The following is a 15,952-nucleotide window of genomic DNA, read 5'->3' on the forward strand; positions in this document are numbered from 1 at the left end:
CCCACTACTCATATCTCCCTTTAACTACAAGAGTTACCTCCTTCTTGAAAACACAATGTCTTTGCCTCAACTACTTTCTGTGGCAGTGAATCCGACAGGCCCACTGCTCTATGGGTGAAGCAATTTCTCCTCATCTCGGTCCTAAAAGGTCGACCCTTCATCCTTAAACTATGACTCCTGGTTCTGGACTGTCCCACCATAGGGCACATTCTTCCTACATCTAATTTGTCTAGTCCTCTTAGAATTTTACAGGTTGCTATGATATCCCCTCATTCTTCGAAACACCAATCCTAACCAACTCAGTCCTCATACAACAGTATTGCCATCCCAGGAATGAATCTGGTAAACTTTCACTGCACTCAGTCTGCAGCAAGAACATCCTTTCTCAAATAAGACCAGAACTGCCTATAAATCCCAGGTGTGGCCTCACCAATAGCCTTTCAGCAAGGCATCCTTATTCCTGTACTTGAATCCTTTTGCGATAAAGGCCAAGGTATAGATTACCTTTATTGCCTGCGAAACCTGTGCACTTATTTAAGTGACTGGTGCACTAGGACATCCAAGCCTTGTTAAGTGTTCACCTCTGAATTTACAGCCATTCCCAGTTTTGTGACTAGAGTGGAGAACCTCAAATTTATCCACATTATAATGCATCTGCTATGCATTTGCCCATTCACTCAGCCTGTCCAAATCAGACTGCAACATCTCTGCATCCCCCTCACAACTCTTCCACTCAGCTTTGTCTCATCAGCAAAATTTGAGATATTACATAAGCTATATGTAATATAAATAGATGGGGTCCTAGTCCAGATCTCTACAGTACTGCACTAGTCACTGCTCGATATTTATAGGGTTTTTGTGAAGTCCTTGGGCAACCTTAAACTTAGTTTGAATGACCAAATGGGAGAAGCAACCTGTGAACTGTAATGTATCACAAACATTTGCCTTCTACAGCATCTTCACAGCCCAATCCCAATTCATTTCATGATCATCAAGGTAGTTCAAAAGTGTTGTTATTGTGGCACAGGAATTGCAAAATCATCACTGAAAATCAGCTTAGCTGGGTCAAACATGTTGTTTATATACTTGACATCAGACTCCCAAACACATCCTCTACTCAGAAATTAGACATTCCAGGAGATACACCAAGAAGGCAGGGGAAATGCTGTCATCAAAGCATCCTTGAAGGAGCCAGACATCCCAACCAACACAATGTCTCTAGTCTGTGTTTAATTATAATGGAGATGGTTCATTCAGGAAGGCACCAAATAGATTTAAACATTTCGATGGAGTCTCACAAAGATAAAATCAAGGCATCAGCAAAGACACACACGTTCTATAAACTTATCAGCCATCTTAGAAACCAACAAAATGGAGAGAATTCAAGTCATAAAAACAGAAAGTGCTTGTACCCTGCTAAATTATGGGAAATCTTTCCCATTTACCCAAAGATCTTATGCGAGCCCAAAATTGGGTGATCCAGTTACACAAAGGCCCATGGCAGAAACTCATGGCCTAAAGTAGATGTGACCTTTGAATTAAAATGCAGCCAGCAAATGACTAAGTAAGCGGTTTATTGAAATGATTTAAGTATAAATACTGAAAATAAAAATCAAGATAAATTTTGTCATTATCTCATTACTATTTTTGAGATTGAATGTATTTTATGCATTGCAAGAGGAGCTACACTTCAAAAAGTACTTCATTGGCGGAGAAAAAATTCGCAGAACCTTTAAATACAATTTTCCTTTCCAACAACTTCCCTTATCAAACCAACTCCGAAAACTAGAATTCCCAGAAAGAAAAATAGAAACTGCGAGAAAAACTTAGTTCGACTGACAGCATTCATGGAGAGAAAGCATTCCTGAAGAAGGGCTCATGCCCGAAACATCGATTCTCCTGCTCCTTGGATGCTGCCTGACCTGCTGCGCTTTTCCAGCAACACATTTTCAGATGGAGAGAAAGCAGTTAACCTTACTTCAGAACTACAACTCCCAGCATGCGCCGCAGACAGTAAACGTAGTGATGTCACTTCCTCCACGACCGGATTTTACTGCAAAGAATGTTCGTTATTTTGAGGGGTTTGTTTCGTTGAAGTGTTTCGAATTTGTAAATTGGATTTTGATTTAATGTGTCTGTTTTCTAGAAAACCTTTCCGTTTGGAGGGCATTTAAGTATTTTACAGATGATGTGATGAGGTGACAGTGACGGAAAGTTTGAATTTGCCGCCGAGCTGGTTACCACCCTGATGCAGATCAGCGACATCGGAGCCCGGCCCCAGGGCAAGATCTGGCATCGCAGGCCCAACCCCTCAGCAACCGACGGGTAACATTATCCTTGTCAGCCATTTACAGCAAAAACACCTATTCGACTGAAGCAGGCATCAGTGCAGTGTGTGGGACCTCTCCCTCCTGTTTGTCTGTGACAGGCAGCAGTGCAGTGTGTGGGACCTCTCCCTCCTGTTTGACTGTGACAGGCATCAGTGCAGTGTGTGGGCTCTCTCTCTCCTGTTTGACTGTGGCAGGCATCAGTGCAGTGTGTGGGATCTCTCTCCTGTTTGACTGTGGCAGGCATCAGTGCAGTGTGTGGGATCTCTCTCTCCTGTTTGACTGTGGCAGGCATCAGTGCAGTGTGTGGGATCTGTCCCTCCTGTTTGACTGAGACAGGCATCAGTGCAGTGTGTGGGCTCTCTCTCTCCTGTTTGACTGTGGCAGGCATCAGTGCAGTGTGTGGGATCTCTCTCTCCTGTTTGACTGTGGCAGGCATCAGTGCAGTGTGTGGGATCTCTCTCTCCTGTTTGACTGTGGCAGGCATCAGTGCAGTGTGTGGGATCTCTCCCTCCTGTTTGACTGTGGCAGGCAGCAGTGCAGTGTGTGGGATCTCTCTCTCCTGTTTGACTGTAGCAGGCATCAGTGCAGTGTGTGGGATCACTCCCTCCTGTTTGACTGTGGCAGGCATCAGTGCAGTGTGTGGGATCTCTCCCTCCTGTTTGACTGTGACAGGCATCAGTGCAGTGTGTGGGATCTCTCCCTCCTGTTTGTCTGTGACAGGCATCAGTGCACTGTGTGGGATCTCTCCCTCCTGTTTGACTGTGGCAGGCAGCGGTGCAGTGGGTGGGCTCTCTCTCTCCTGTTTGACTGTGGCCGGCATCAGTGCAGTGTGTGCGTTCTCTCTCTCCTGTTTGACTGTGGCAGGCATCAGTGCAGTGTGTGGGATCTCTCTCTCCTGTTTGACTGTGACAGGCATCAGTGCAGTGTGTGGGATCTCTCTCTCCTGCTTGACTGTGACAGGCATCAGTGCAGTGTGTGGGGTCTCTCCTTCCTGTTTGACTGTGACAGACATCAGTGCAGTGTATGGGATCTCTCTCTCCTATTTGACTGTGGCAGGCAGCAGTGCAGTGTGTGGGATCTCTATCTCCCTTGTTTTACTGTGATAGGCATCAGTGCAGTGTGTGGGATCTGTCCCTCCTGTTTGATTGTGATAGGCGTCAGTGCATTGTGTGGGATCTCTCTCTCCTGTTTGATTGTGACAGGCATCAGTGCAGTGTGTGGGATCTGTCGCTCCTGTTTGACTGTGATAGGCGTCAGTGCATTGTGTGGGATCTCTCTCTCCTGTTTGACTGTGATTGGCATCAGTGCAGTGTGTGGAATCTCTCCCTCCTGTTTGACTGTGATAGGCATCAGTGCAGTGTGTGGGATCTCTCTCTCCTGTTTGACTGTGACAGGCATCAGTGCAGTGTGTGGAATCTCTCCCTCCTGTTTGACTGTGATAGGCATCAGTGCAGTGTGTGGGATCTCTCCTTCCTGTTTGACTGTGGCAGGCATCAGTGCAGTGTGTGGGATCTCTCCCTCCTGTTTGACTGTGGCAGGCATCAGAGCAGTGTGTGGGATCTGTCTCTCCTGTTTGACTGTGGCAGGCATCAGTGCAGTGGGTGGGCTCACTCTCTCCTGTTTGACTGTGATAGGCATCAGTGCATTGTGTGGGATCTCTCTCTCCTGTTTGACTGTGACAGGCATCAGTGCAGTGTATGGGATCTTTCTCTCCTGTTTGACTGTGGCAGGCATCAGTGCAGTGTGTGGGATCTCTCCCTCCTGTTTGACTGTGGCAGACAGCAGTGCAGTGTGTGGGATCTCTCTCTCCTGTTTGACTGTGACAGGCATCAGTGCATTGTGTGGGATCTCTCCCTCCTGTTTGACTGTGGCAGGCATCAGTGCAGTGTGTGGGATCTGTCCCTCCTGTTTGACTGTGGCAGGCAGCAGTGCAGTGTGTGGGATCTCTCCCTCCTGTTTGACTGTGACAGGCATCAGTGCAGTGTGTGGGATCTCTCTCTCCTTTGTTTGACTGTGACAGGCATCAGTGCAGTGTGTGGGATCTCTCTCTCCTTTGTTTGACTGTGACAGGCATCAGTGCAGTGTTTGGGATCTGTCCCTCCTGTTTGACTGTGGCCAGCATCAGTGCAGTGTGTGGGATCTCTCTCTCCTGTTTGACTGTGACAGGCATCAGTGCAGTGCGTGGGATCTCTCTCTCCCTTGTTTGTCTGTGACAGGCATCAGTGCAGTGTGTGGGATCTCTCTCTCCTGTTTGACTGTAGCTGCCATCAGTGCAGTGTGTGGGATCTCTCCCTCCTGTTTGACTGTGGCAGGCATCAGTGCAGTGTGTGGGATCTCTCTCTCCCTTGTTTGTCTGTGACAGGCATCAGTGCAGTGTGTGGGATCTCTCTCTCCTGTTTGACTGTGGCAGGCATCAGTGCAGTGTGTGGGATCTCTCTCTCCTGTTTGACTGTGACAGGCATCAGTGCAGTGTGTGGAATCAGTCCCTCCTGTTTGACTGTGGCAGGCAGCAGTGCAGTGTGTGGGATCTCTCTCTCCTGTTTGACTGTAGCAGGCATCAGTGCAGTGTGTGGGATCTCTCCCTCCTGTTTTACTGTGGCAGGCAGCAGTGCAGTGTGTGGGATCTGTCCCTCCTGTTTGACTGTGACAGGCATCAGTGCAGTGTGTGGGATCTGTCCCTCCTGTTTGACTGTGGCAGGCAGCAGTGCAGTGTGTGGGATCTCTCTCTCCTGTTTGACTGTAGCAGGCATCAGTGCAGTGTGTGGGATCACTCCCTCCTGTTTGACTGTGACAGGCATCAGTGCAGTGTGTGGGATCTCTCTCTCCTGTTTGTCTGTGACAGGCATCAGTGCAGTGTGTGGGATCTGTCCCTCCTGTTTGTCTGTGACAGGCATCAGTGCAGTGTGTGGGACCTCTCCCTCCTGTTTGACTGTGACAGGCATCAGTGCACTGTGTGGCATCTCTCCCTCCTGTTTGACTGTGGCAGGCAGCAGTGCAGTGGGTGGGATCTCTCCCTCCTGTTTGACTGTGGCAGGCAGCAGTGCAGTGGGTGGGCTCTCTCTTTCCTGTTTGACTGTGGCAGGCATCAGTGCAGTGTGTGCGTTCTCTCTCTCCTGTTTGACTGTGGCAGGCATCAGTGCAGTGTGTGGAATCAGTCCCTCCTGTTTGACTGAGGCAGGCAGCAGTGCAGTGTGTGGGATCTCTCTCTCCTGTTTGACTGTAGCAGGCATCAGTGCAGTGTGTGGGATCTCTCCCTCCTGTTTTACTGTGACAGGCATCAGTGCAGTGTGTGGGATCTGTCCCTCCTGTTTGACTGTGGCAGGCAGCAGTGCAGTGTGTGGGATCTCTCTCTCCTGTTTGACTGTAGCAGGCATCAGTGCAGTGTGTGGGATCACTCCCTCCTGTTTGACTGTGGCAGGCATCAGTGCAGTGTGTGGGATCTCTCTCTCCTTTGTTTGACTGTGGCAGGCATCAGTGCAGTGTGTGGGATCTCTCTCTCCTGTTTGACTGTGATCGGCATCAGTGCAGTGTGTGGGATCTGTCCCTCCTGTTTGTCTGTGACAGGCATCAGTGCAGTGTGTGGGACCTCTCCCTCCTGTTTGACTGTGACAGGCATCAGTGCACTGTGTGGCATCTCTCCCTCCTGTTTGACTGTGGCAGGCAGCAGTGCAGTGGGTGGGATCTCTCCCTCCTGTTTGACTGTGGCAGGCAGCAGTGCAGTGTGTGGGATCTCTCTCTCCTGTTTGACTGTGGCAGTCATCAGTGCAGTGTGTGCGATCTCTCTCTCCTGTTTGACTGTGGCAGGCATCAGTGCAGTGTGTGAGATCAGTCCCTCCTGTTTGACTGTGACAGACTTCAGTGCAGTGTGTGGGATCTCTCTCTCCTATTTGACAGTGATAGGCATCAGTGCACTGTGTGGGATCTGTCCCTCCTGTTTGACTGTGATAGGCATCAGTGCAGTGTTTAGATTAGATTAGATTAGATTAGATTAGATTACTAACAGTGTGGAAACAGGCCCTTCGGCCCAACAAGTCCATACCGACCCGCCGAAGCGTAACCCGCCCATTCCCCTACATTTACCCCTTTTCCTAACACTACGGGCAATTTAGCATGGCCAATTCACCTGACCTGCACATCTTTGGACTGTGGGAGGAAACCGGAGTACACGGAGGAAACCCACGCAGACACGGGGAGAATGTGCAAACTCCACACAGTGGCCTGAGTCGGGAATTGAACCCGGGTCTCTGGCTCTGGCGCTGTGAGGCAGCAGTGCTAACCACTGTGCCGCCATGCCGCCCTCAAACAGGATCCCAGTGTGTGGGATCTCTCCCTCCTGTTTGACTGTGATAGGCATCAGTGCAGTGTGTGGGATCTCTCTCTCCTGTTTGACTGTGACACGCATCAGTGCAGTGTGTGGGATCTCTCTCTTCTGTTGGACTGTGACAGGCATCAGTGCAGTGTGTGGGATCTCTCTCTTCTGTTGGACTGTGACAGGCATCAGTGCAGTGTGTGGGATCTCTCTCTTCTGTTGGACTGTGACAGGCATCAGTGCAGTGTGTGGGATCTCTCTCTCCTTTCTTTGACTGTGACAGGCATCAGTGCAGTGTGTGGGATCTCTCCCTCCTGTTTGACTGTGACAGGCATCAGTGCAGTGTGTGGGATCTGTCGCTCCTGTTTGACTGTGATAGGCGTCAGTGCATTGTGTGGGATCTCTCTCTCCTATTTGACTGTGGCAGGCAGCAGTGCAGTGTGTGGGATCTCTCCCTCCTGTTTGACTGTGATAGGCATCAGTGCATTGTGTGGGATCTCTCTCTCCTGTTTGACTGTGACAGGCATCAGTGCAGTGTGTGGAATCTCTCCTTCCTGTTTGACTGTGGCAGGCATCAGTGCAGTGTGTGGGATCTCTCTCTCCTGTTTGACTGTGGCAGGCATCAGAGCAGTGTGTGGGATCTCTCTCTCCTGTTTGACTGTGGCAGGCAGCATGGCAGTGTGTGGGATCTCTCTCTCCTGTTTGATTGTGGCAGGCATCAGTGCAGTGTGTGGGATCTCTCTCTCCTATTTGACTGTAGCAGGCCTCAGTGCAGTGTGTGGGATCACTCTCTCCTGTTTGACTGTGGCAGGCATCAGTGCAGTGTGTGGGATCTGTCTCTCCTTTGTTTGACTGTGACAGGCATCAGTGCAGTGTGTGGGATCTCTCCCTCCTGTTTGACTGTGATAGGCATCAGTGGAGTGTGAGGGATCTCTCTCTCCTGTTTGACTGTGACAGGCATCCGTGCAGTGTGTGGAGTCTCTCTCTCCTGTTTGACTGTGACAGGCAGCAGTGCAGTGTGTGGGATCTGTCTCTCCTTTGTTTGACTGTGACAGGCATCAGTGCAGTGTGTGGGATCTCTCCCTCCTGTTTGACTGTGATAGGCATCAGTGCAGTGTGTGGGATCTCTCTCTCCTGTTTGACTGTGACAGGCATCAGTGCAGTGTGTGGGATCTCTCTCTTCTGTTGGACTGTGACAGGCATCAGTGCAGTGTGTGGGATCTCTCTCTTCTGTTGGACTGTGACAGGCATCAGTGCAGTGTGTGGGATCTCTCTCTTCTGTTGGACTGTGACAGGCATCAGTGCAGTGTGTGCGTTCTCTCTCTCCTGTTTGACTGTGGCAGGCATCAGTGCAGTGTGTGGGATCTCTCTCTCCTGTTTGACTGTGACAGGCATCAGTGCAGTGTGTGGGATCTCTCTCTCCTGCTTGACTGTGACAGGCATCAGTGCAGTGTGTGGGGTCTCTCCTTCCTGTTTGACTGTGACAGACATCAGTGCAGTGTATGGGATCTCTCTCTCCTATTTGACTGTGGCAGGCAGCAGTGCAGTGTGTGGGATCTCTATCTCCCTTGTTTTACTGTGATAGGCATCAGTGCAGTGTGTGGGATCTGTCCCTCCTGTTTGATTGTGATAGGCGTCAGTGCATTGTGTGGGATCTCTCTCTCCTGTTTGATTGTGACAGGCATCAGTGCAGTGTGTGGGATCTGTCGCTCCTGTTTGACTGTGATAGGCGTCAGTGCATTGTGTGGGATCTCTCTCTCCTGTTTGACTGTGATTGGCATCAGTGCAGTGTGTGGAATCTCTCCCTCCTGTTTGACTGTGATAGGCATCAGTGCAGTGTGTGGGATCTCTCTCTCCTGTTTGACTGTGACAGGCATCAGTGCAGTGTGTGGAATCTCTCCCTCCTGTTTGACTGTGATAGGCATCAGTGCAGTGTGTGGGATCTCTCCTTCCTGTTTGACTGTGGCAGGCATCAGTGCAGTGTGTGGGATCTCTCCCTCCTGTTTGACTGTGGCAGGCATCAGAGCAGTGTGTGGGATCTGTCTCTCCTGTTTGACTGTGGCAGGCATCAGTGCAGTGGGTGGGCTCACTCTCTCCTGTTTGACTGTGATAGGCATCAGTGCATTGTGTGGGATCTCTCTCTCCTGTTTGACTGTGACAGGCATCAGTGCAGTGTATGGGATCTTTCTCTCCTGTTTGACTGTGGCAGGCATCAGTGCAGTGTGTGGGATCTCTCCCTCCTGTTTGACTGTGGCAGACAGCAGTGCAGTGTGTGGGATCTCTCTCTCCTGTTTGACTGTGACAGGCATCAGTGCATTGTGTGGGATCTCTCCCTCCTGTTTGACTGTGGCAGGCATCAGTGCAGTGTGTGGGATCTGTCCCTCCTGTTTGACTGTGGCAGGCAGCAGTGCAGTGTGTGGGATCTCTCCCTCCTGTTTGACTGTGACAGGCATCAGTGCAGTGTGTGGGATCTCTCTCTCCTTTGTTTGACTGTGACAGGCATCAGTGCAGTGTGTGGGATCTCTCTCTCCTTTGTTTGACTGTGACAGGCATCAGTGCAGTGTTTGGGATCTGTCCCTCCTGTTTGACTGTGGCCAGCATCAGTGCAGTGTGTGGGATCTCTCTCTCCTGTTTGACTGTGACAGGCATCAGTGCAGTGCGTGGGATCTCTCTCTCCCTTGTTTGTCTGTGACAGGCATCAGTGCAGTGTGTGGGATCTCTCTCTCCTGTTTGACTGTAGCTGCCATCAGTGCAGTGTGTGGGATCTCTCCCTCCTGTTTGACTGTGGCAGGCATCAGTGCAGTGTGTGGGATCTCTCTCTCCCTTGTTTGTCTGTGACAGGCATCAGTGCAGTGTGTGGGATCTCTCTCTCCTGTTTGACTGTGGCAGGCATCAGTGCAGTGTGTGGGATCTCTCTCTCCTGTTTGACTGTGACAGGCATCAGTGCAGTGTGTGGAATCAGTCCCTCCTGTTTGACTGTGGCAGGCAGCAGTGCAGTGTGTGGGATCTCTCTCTCCTGTTTGACTGTAGCAGGCATCAGTGCAGTGTGTGGGATCTCTCCCTCCTGTTTTACTGTGGCAGGCAGCAGTGCAGTGTGTGGGATCTGTCCCTCCTGTTTGACTGTGACAGGCATCAGTGCAGTGTGTGGGATCTGTCCCTCCTGTTTGACTGTGGCAGGCAGCAGTGCAGTGTGTGGGATCTCTCTCTCCTGTTTGACTGTAGCAGGCATCAGTGCAGTGTGTGGGATCACTCCCTCCTGTTTGACTGTGACAGGCATCAGTGCAGTGTGTGGGATCTCTCTCTCCTGTTTGTCTGTGACAGGCATCAGTGCAGTGTGTGGGATCTGTCCCTCCTGTTTGTCTGTGACAGGCATCAGTGCAGTGTGTGGGACCTCTCCCTCCTGTTTGACTGTGACAGGCATCAGTGCACTGTGTGGCATCTCTCCCTCCTGTTTGACTGTGGCAGGCAGCAGTGCAGTGGGTGGGATCTCTCCCTCCTGTTTGACTGTGGCAGGCAGCAGTGCAGTGGGTGGGCTCTCTCTTTCCTGTTTGACTGTGGCAGGCATCAGTGCAGTGTGTGCGTTCTCTCTCTCCTGTTTGACTGTGGCAGGCATCAGTGCAGTGTGTGGAATCAGTCCCTCCTGTTTGACTGAGGCAGGCAGCAGTGCAGTGTGTGGGATCTCTCTCTCCTGTTTGACTGTAGCAGGCATCAGTGCAGTGTGTGGGATCTCTCCCTCCTGTTTTACTGTGACAGGCATCAGTGCAGTGTGTGGGATCTGTCCCTCCTGTTTGACTGTGGCAGGCAGCAGTGCAGTGTGTGGGATCTCTCTCTCCTGTTTGACTGTAGCAGGCATCAGTGCAGTGTGTGGGATCACTCCCTCCTGTTTGACTGTGGCAGGCATCAGTGCAGTGTGTGGGATCTCTCTCTCCTTTGTTTGACTGTGGCAGGCATCAGTGCAGTGTGTGGGATCTCTCTCTCCTGTTTGACTGTGATCGGCATCAGTGCAGTGTGTGGGATCTGTCCCTCCTGTTTGTCTGTGACAGGCATCAGTGCAGTGTGTGGGACCTCTCCCTCCTGTTTGACTGTGACAGGCATCAGTGCACTGTGTGGCATCTCTCCCTCCTGTTTGACTGTGGCAGGCAGCAGTGCAGTGGGTGGGATCTCTCCCTCCTGTTTGACTGTGGCAGGCAGCAGTGCAGTGTGTGGGATCTCTCTCTCCTGTTTGACTGTGGCAGTCATCAGTGCAGTGTGTGCGATCTCTCTCTCCTGTTTGACTGTGGCAGGCATCAGTGCAGTGTGTGAGATCAGTCCCTCCTGTTTGACTGTGACAGACTTCAGTGCAGTGTGTGGGATCTCTCTCTCCTATTTGACAGTGATAGGCATCAGTGCACTGTGTGGGATCTGTCCCTCCTGTTTGACTGTGATAGGCATCAGTGCAGTGTTTAGATTAGATTAGATTAGATTAGATTAGATTACTAACAGTGTGGAAACAGGCCCTTCGGCCCAACAAGTCCATACCGACCCGCCGAAGCGTAACCCGCCCATTCCCCTACATTTACCCCTTTTCCTAACACTACGGGCAATTTAGCATGGCCAATTCACCTGACCTGCACATCTTTGGACTGTGGGAGGAAACCGGAGTACACGGAGGAAACCCACGCAGACACGGGGAGAATGTGCAAACTCCACACAGTGGCCTGAGTCGGGAATTGAACCCGGGTCTCTGGCTCTGGCGCTGTGAGGCAGCAGTGCTAACCACTGTGCCGCCATGCCGCCCTCAAACAGGATCCCAGTGTGTGGGATCTCTCCCTCCTGTTTGACTGTGATAGGCATCAGTGCAGTGTGTGGGATCTCTCTCTCCTGTTTGACTGTGACACGCATCAGTGCAGTGTGTGGGATCTCTCTCTTCTGTTGGACTGTGACAGGCATCAGTGCAGTGTGTGGGATCTCTCTCTTCTGTTGGACTGTGACAGGCATCAGTGCAGTGTGTGGGATCTCTCTCTTCTGTTGGACTGTGACAGGCATCAGTGCAGTGTGTGGGATCTCTCTCTCCTTTCTTTGACTGTGACAGGCATCAGTGCAGTGTGTGGGATCTCTCCCTCCTGTTTGACTGTGACAGGCATCAGTGCAGTGTGTGGGATCTGTCGCTCCTGTTTGACTGTGATAGGCGTCAGTGCATTGTGTGGGATCTCTCTCTCCTATTTGACTGTGGCAGGCAGCAGTGCAGTGTGTGGGATCTCTCCCTCCTGTTTGACTGTGATAGGCATCAGTGCATTGTGTGGGATCTCTCTCTCCTGTTTGACTGTGACAGGCATCAGTGCAGTGTGTGGAATCTCTCCTTCCTGTTTGACTGTGGCAGGCATCAGTGCAGTGTGTGGGATCTCTCTCTCCTGTTTGACTGTGGCAGGCATCAGAGCAGTGTGTGGGATCTCTCTCTCCTGTTTGACTGTGGCAGGCAGCATGGCAGTGTGTGGGATCTCTCTCTCCTGTTTGATTGTGGCAGGCATCAGTGCAGTGTGTGGGATCTCTCTCTCCTATTTGACTGTAGCAGGCCTCAGTGCAGTGTGTGGGATCACTCTCTCCTGTTTGACTGTGGCAGGCATCAGTGCAGTGTGTGGGATCTGTCTCTCCTTTGTTTGACTGTGACAGGCATCAGTGCAGTGTGTGGGATCTCTCCCTCCTGTTTGACTGTGATAGGCATCAGTGCAGTGTGTGGGATCTCTCTCTCCTGTTTGACTGTGACAGGCATCCGTGCAGTGTGTGGAGTCTCTCTCTCCTGTTTGACTGTGACAGGCAGCAGTGCAGTGTGTGGGATCTGTCTCTCCTTTGTTTGACTGTGACAGGCATCAGTGCAGTGTGTGGGATCTCTCCCTCCTGTTTGACTGTGATAGGCATCAGTGCAGTGTGTGGGATCTCTCTCTCCTGTTTGACTGTGACAGGCATCAGTGCAGTGTGTGGGGTCTCTCCTTCCTGTTTGACTGTGACAGACATCAGTGCAGTGTGTGGGATATCTCCCTCCTGTTTGACTGTGACAGGCGTCAGTGCAGTGTGTGGGACCTGTCCCTCCTGTTTGACTGTGGCAGGCATCAGTGTAGTCTGTGGGATCTCTCTCTCCCTCGTTTCACTGTGACAGGCATCAGTGCCATGTGTGCAATCTCTCTCTCCTGTTTGACTGTGATTGGCATCAGTGCAGTGTGTGGAATCTCTCTCTCCTGTTTGACTGTGATTGGCATCAGTGCAGTGTGTGGGATCTCTCCCTCCTGTTTGATTGTGGCAGGCATCAGTGCAGTGTGTGGGATCTCTCTCTCCTGTTTGACTGTGATAGGCGTCAGTGCATTGTGTGGGATCTCTCTCTCCTGTTTGACTGTGATTGGCATCAGTGCAGTGTGTGGAATCTCTCCCTCCTGTTTGACTGTGATAGGCATCAGTGCAGTGTGTGGGATCTCTCTCTCCTGTTTGACTGTGACAGGCATCAGTGCAGTGTGTGGAATCTCTCCCTCCTGTTTGACTGTGATAGGCATCAGTGCAGTGTGTGGGATCTCTCCCTCCTGTTTGACTGTGGCAGGCATCAGAGCAGTGTGTGGGATCTGTCTCTCCTGTTTGACTGTGGCAGGCATCAGTGCAGTGTGTGGGCTAACTCTCTCCTGTTTGACTGTGATAGGCATCAGTGCATTGTGTGGGATCTCTCTCTCCTGTTTGACTGTGACAGGCATCAGTGCAGTGTGTGGGATCTTTCTCTCCTGTTTGACTGTGGCAGGCATCAGTGCAGTGTGTGGGATCTCTCCCTCCTGTTTGACTGTGGCAGACACCAGTGCAGTGTGTGGGATCTCTCTCTCCTGTTTGACTGTGACAGGCATCAGTGCATTGTGTGGGATCTCTCCCTCCTGTTTGACTGTGGCAGGCATCAGTGCAGTGTGTGGGATCTGTCCCTCCTGTTTGACTGTGGCAGGCAGCATGGCAGTGTGTGGGATCTCTCCCTCCTGTTTGACTGTGACAGGCATCAGTGCAGTGTGTGGGATCTCTCTCTCCTTTGTTTGACTGTGACAGGCATCAGTGCAGTGTGTGTGATCTCTCTCTCCTTTGTTTGACTGTGACAGGCATCAGTGCAGTGTTTGGGATCTGTCCCTCCTGTTTGACTGTGGCCGGCATCAGTACAGTGTGTGGGATCTCTCTCTCTCCTGTTTGACTGTGACAGGCAGCAGTGCAGTGCGTGGGATCTCTCTCTCCCTTGTTTGTCTGTGACAGGCATCAGTGCAGTGTGTGGGATCTCTCTCTCCTGTTTGACTGTAGCAGGCATCAGTGCAGTGTGTGGGATCTCTCCCTCCTGTTTGACTGTGGCAGGCATCAGTGCAGTGTGTGGGATCTCTCTCTCCCTTGTTTGTCTGTGACAGGCATCAGTGCAGTGTGTGGGATCTCTCTCTCCTGTTTGACTGTGGCAGGCATCAGTGCAGTGTGTGGGATCTCTCTCTCCTGTTTGACTGTGACAGGCATCAGTGCAGTGTGTGGAATCAGTCCCTCCTGTTTGACTGTGGCAGGCATCAGTGCAGTGTGTGGGATCTCTCTCTCCTGTTTGACTGTAGCAGGCATCAGTGCAGTGTGTGGGATCTCTCCCTCCTGTTTTACTGTGGCAGGCAGCAGTGCAGTGTGTGGGATCTGTCCCTCCTGTTTGACTGTGACAGGCATCAGTTCAGTGTGTGGGATCTCTCCCTCCTGTTTGACTGTGGCAGGCAGTAGTGCAGTGTGTGGGATCTCTCTCTCCTGTTTGACTGTAGCAGGCATCAGTGCAGTGTGTGGGATCACTCCCTCCTGTTTGACTGTGACAGGCATCAGTGCAGTGTGTGGGATCTCTCTCTCCTGTTTGTCTGTGACAGGCATCAGTGCAGTGTGTGGGATCTGTCCCTCCTGTTTGACTGTGACAGGCATCAGTGCAGTGTGTGGGATCTCTCTCTCCTGTTTGACTGTGACAGGCATCAGTGCAGTGTGTGGGACCTGTCCCTCCTGTTTGACTGTGGCAGGCAGCAGTGCAGTGTGTGGGACCTCTCCCTCCTGTTTGACTGTGACAGGCATCAGTGCAGTGTGTGGGATCTCTCTCTCCTGTTTGACTGTAGCAGGCATCAGTGCAGTGTGTGGGATCTCTCCCTCCTGTTTGACTGTGGCAGGCAGCAGTGCAGTGTGTGGGATCTGTCCCTCCTGTTTGACTGTGACAGGCATCAGTGCAGTGTGTGGGCTCTCTCTCTCCTGTTTGACTGTGGCAGGCATCAGTGCAGTGTGTGGGATCTCTCTCTCCTGTTTGACTGTGGCAGGCATCAGTGCAGTGTGTGGGATCTGTCCCTCCTGTTTGACTGTGGCAGGCAGCAGTGCAGTGTGTGGGATCTCTCTCTCCTGTTTGACTGTAGCAGGCATCAGTGCAGTGTGTGGGATCACTCCCTCCTGTTTGACTGTGGCAGGCATCAGTGCAGTGTGTGGGATCTCTCTCTCCTTTGTTTGACTGTGACAGACATCAGTGCAGTGTGTGGGATCTCTCCCTCCTGTTTGACTGTGGCAGGCATCAGTGCAGTGTGTGGGATCTCTCTCTCCCTTGTTTGTCTGTGACAGGCATCAGTGCAGTGTGTGGGATCTCTCTCTCCTGTTTGACTGTGGCAGGCATCAGTGCACTGTGTGGGATCTCTCTCTCCTGTTTGACTGTGACAGGCATCAGTGCAGTGTGTGGAATCAGTCCCTCCTGTTTGACTGTGGCAGGCAGCAGTGCAGTGTGTGGGATCTCTCTCTCCTGTTTGACTGTAGCGGGCATCAGTGCAGTGTGTGGGATCTCTCCCTCCTGTTTTACTGTGGCAGGCAGCAGTGCAGTGTGTGGGATCTGTCCCTCCTGTTTGACTGTGACTGGCATCAGTGCAGTGTGTGGGATCTGTCCCTCCTGTTTGACTGTGGCAGGCAGCAGTGCAGTGTGTGGGATCTCTCTCTCCTGTTTGACTGTAGCAGGCATCAGTGCAGTGTGTGGGATCACTCCCTCCTGTTTGACTGTGACAGGCATCAGTGCAGTGTGTGGGATCTCTCTCTCCTGTTTGTCTGTGACAGGCATCAGTGCAGTGTGTGGGATCTGTCCCTCCTGTTTGACTGTGACAGGCATCAGTGCAGTGTGTGGGATCTCTCTCTCCTGTTTGACTGTGACAGGCATCAGTGCAGTGTGTGGGATCTGTCCCTCCTGTTTGACTGTGGCAGGCAGCAGTGCAGTGTGTGGGACCTCTCCCTCCTGTTTGACTGTGACAGGCATCAGTGCAGTGTGTGGGATCTCTCTCTCCTGTTTGACTGTAGC

General features: G+C 51.6%; 1 protein-coding gene across 3 annotated transcripts in view; it reads left to right on the top strand.

Moving 5' to 3' along the window:
• The first annotated feature begins 2,033 nt into the window (after positions 1 to 2,033).
• tbc1d31 (TBC1 domain family, member 31) overlaps positions 2,034 to 15,952 on the top strand; it is a 70,741-nt gene continuing 56,822 nt past the window's right edge. The window contains exon 1 of one of the 3 annotated variants that reach the window (XR_015756946.1): positions 2,034 to 2,325. Coding sequence is in view for 1 of the 3 variants with exons in the window: in XM_043688667.2 (XP_043544602.2) it covers positions 2,249 to 2,325 (77 nt within the window). In the remaining 2 variants the exon portion in view is untranslated. The remainder of the gene's footprint in view (positions 2,326 to 15,952) is intronic. The other 2 variants (XM_043688667.2, XM_087986207.1) reach the window with 2 other exon arrangements.

The sequence above is a fragment of the Chiloscyllium plagiosum genome, unplaced genomic scaffold (assembly GCF_037043375.1).
Source record: "Chiloscyllium plagiosum isolate Xiang-an unplaced genomic scaffold, Cpla_swu_hap1 HiC_scaffold_4, whole genome shotgun sequence".
Classification (NCBI taxonomy): Eukaryota; Metazoa; Chordata; class Chondrichthyes; order Orectolobiformes; family Hemiscylliidae; genus Chiloscyllium; species Chiloscyllium plagiosum.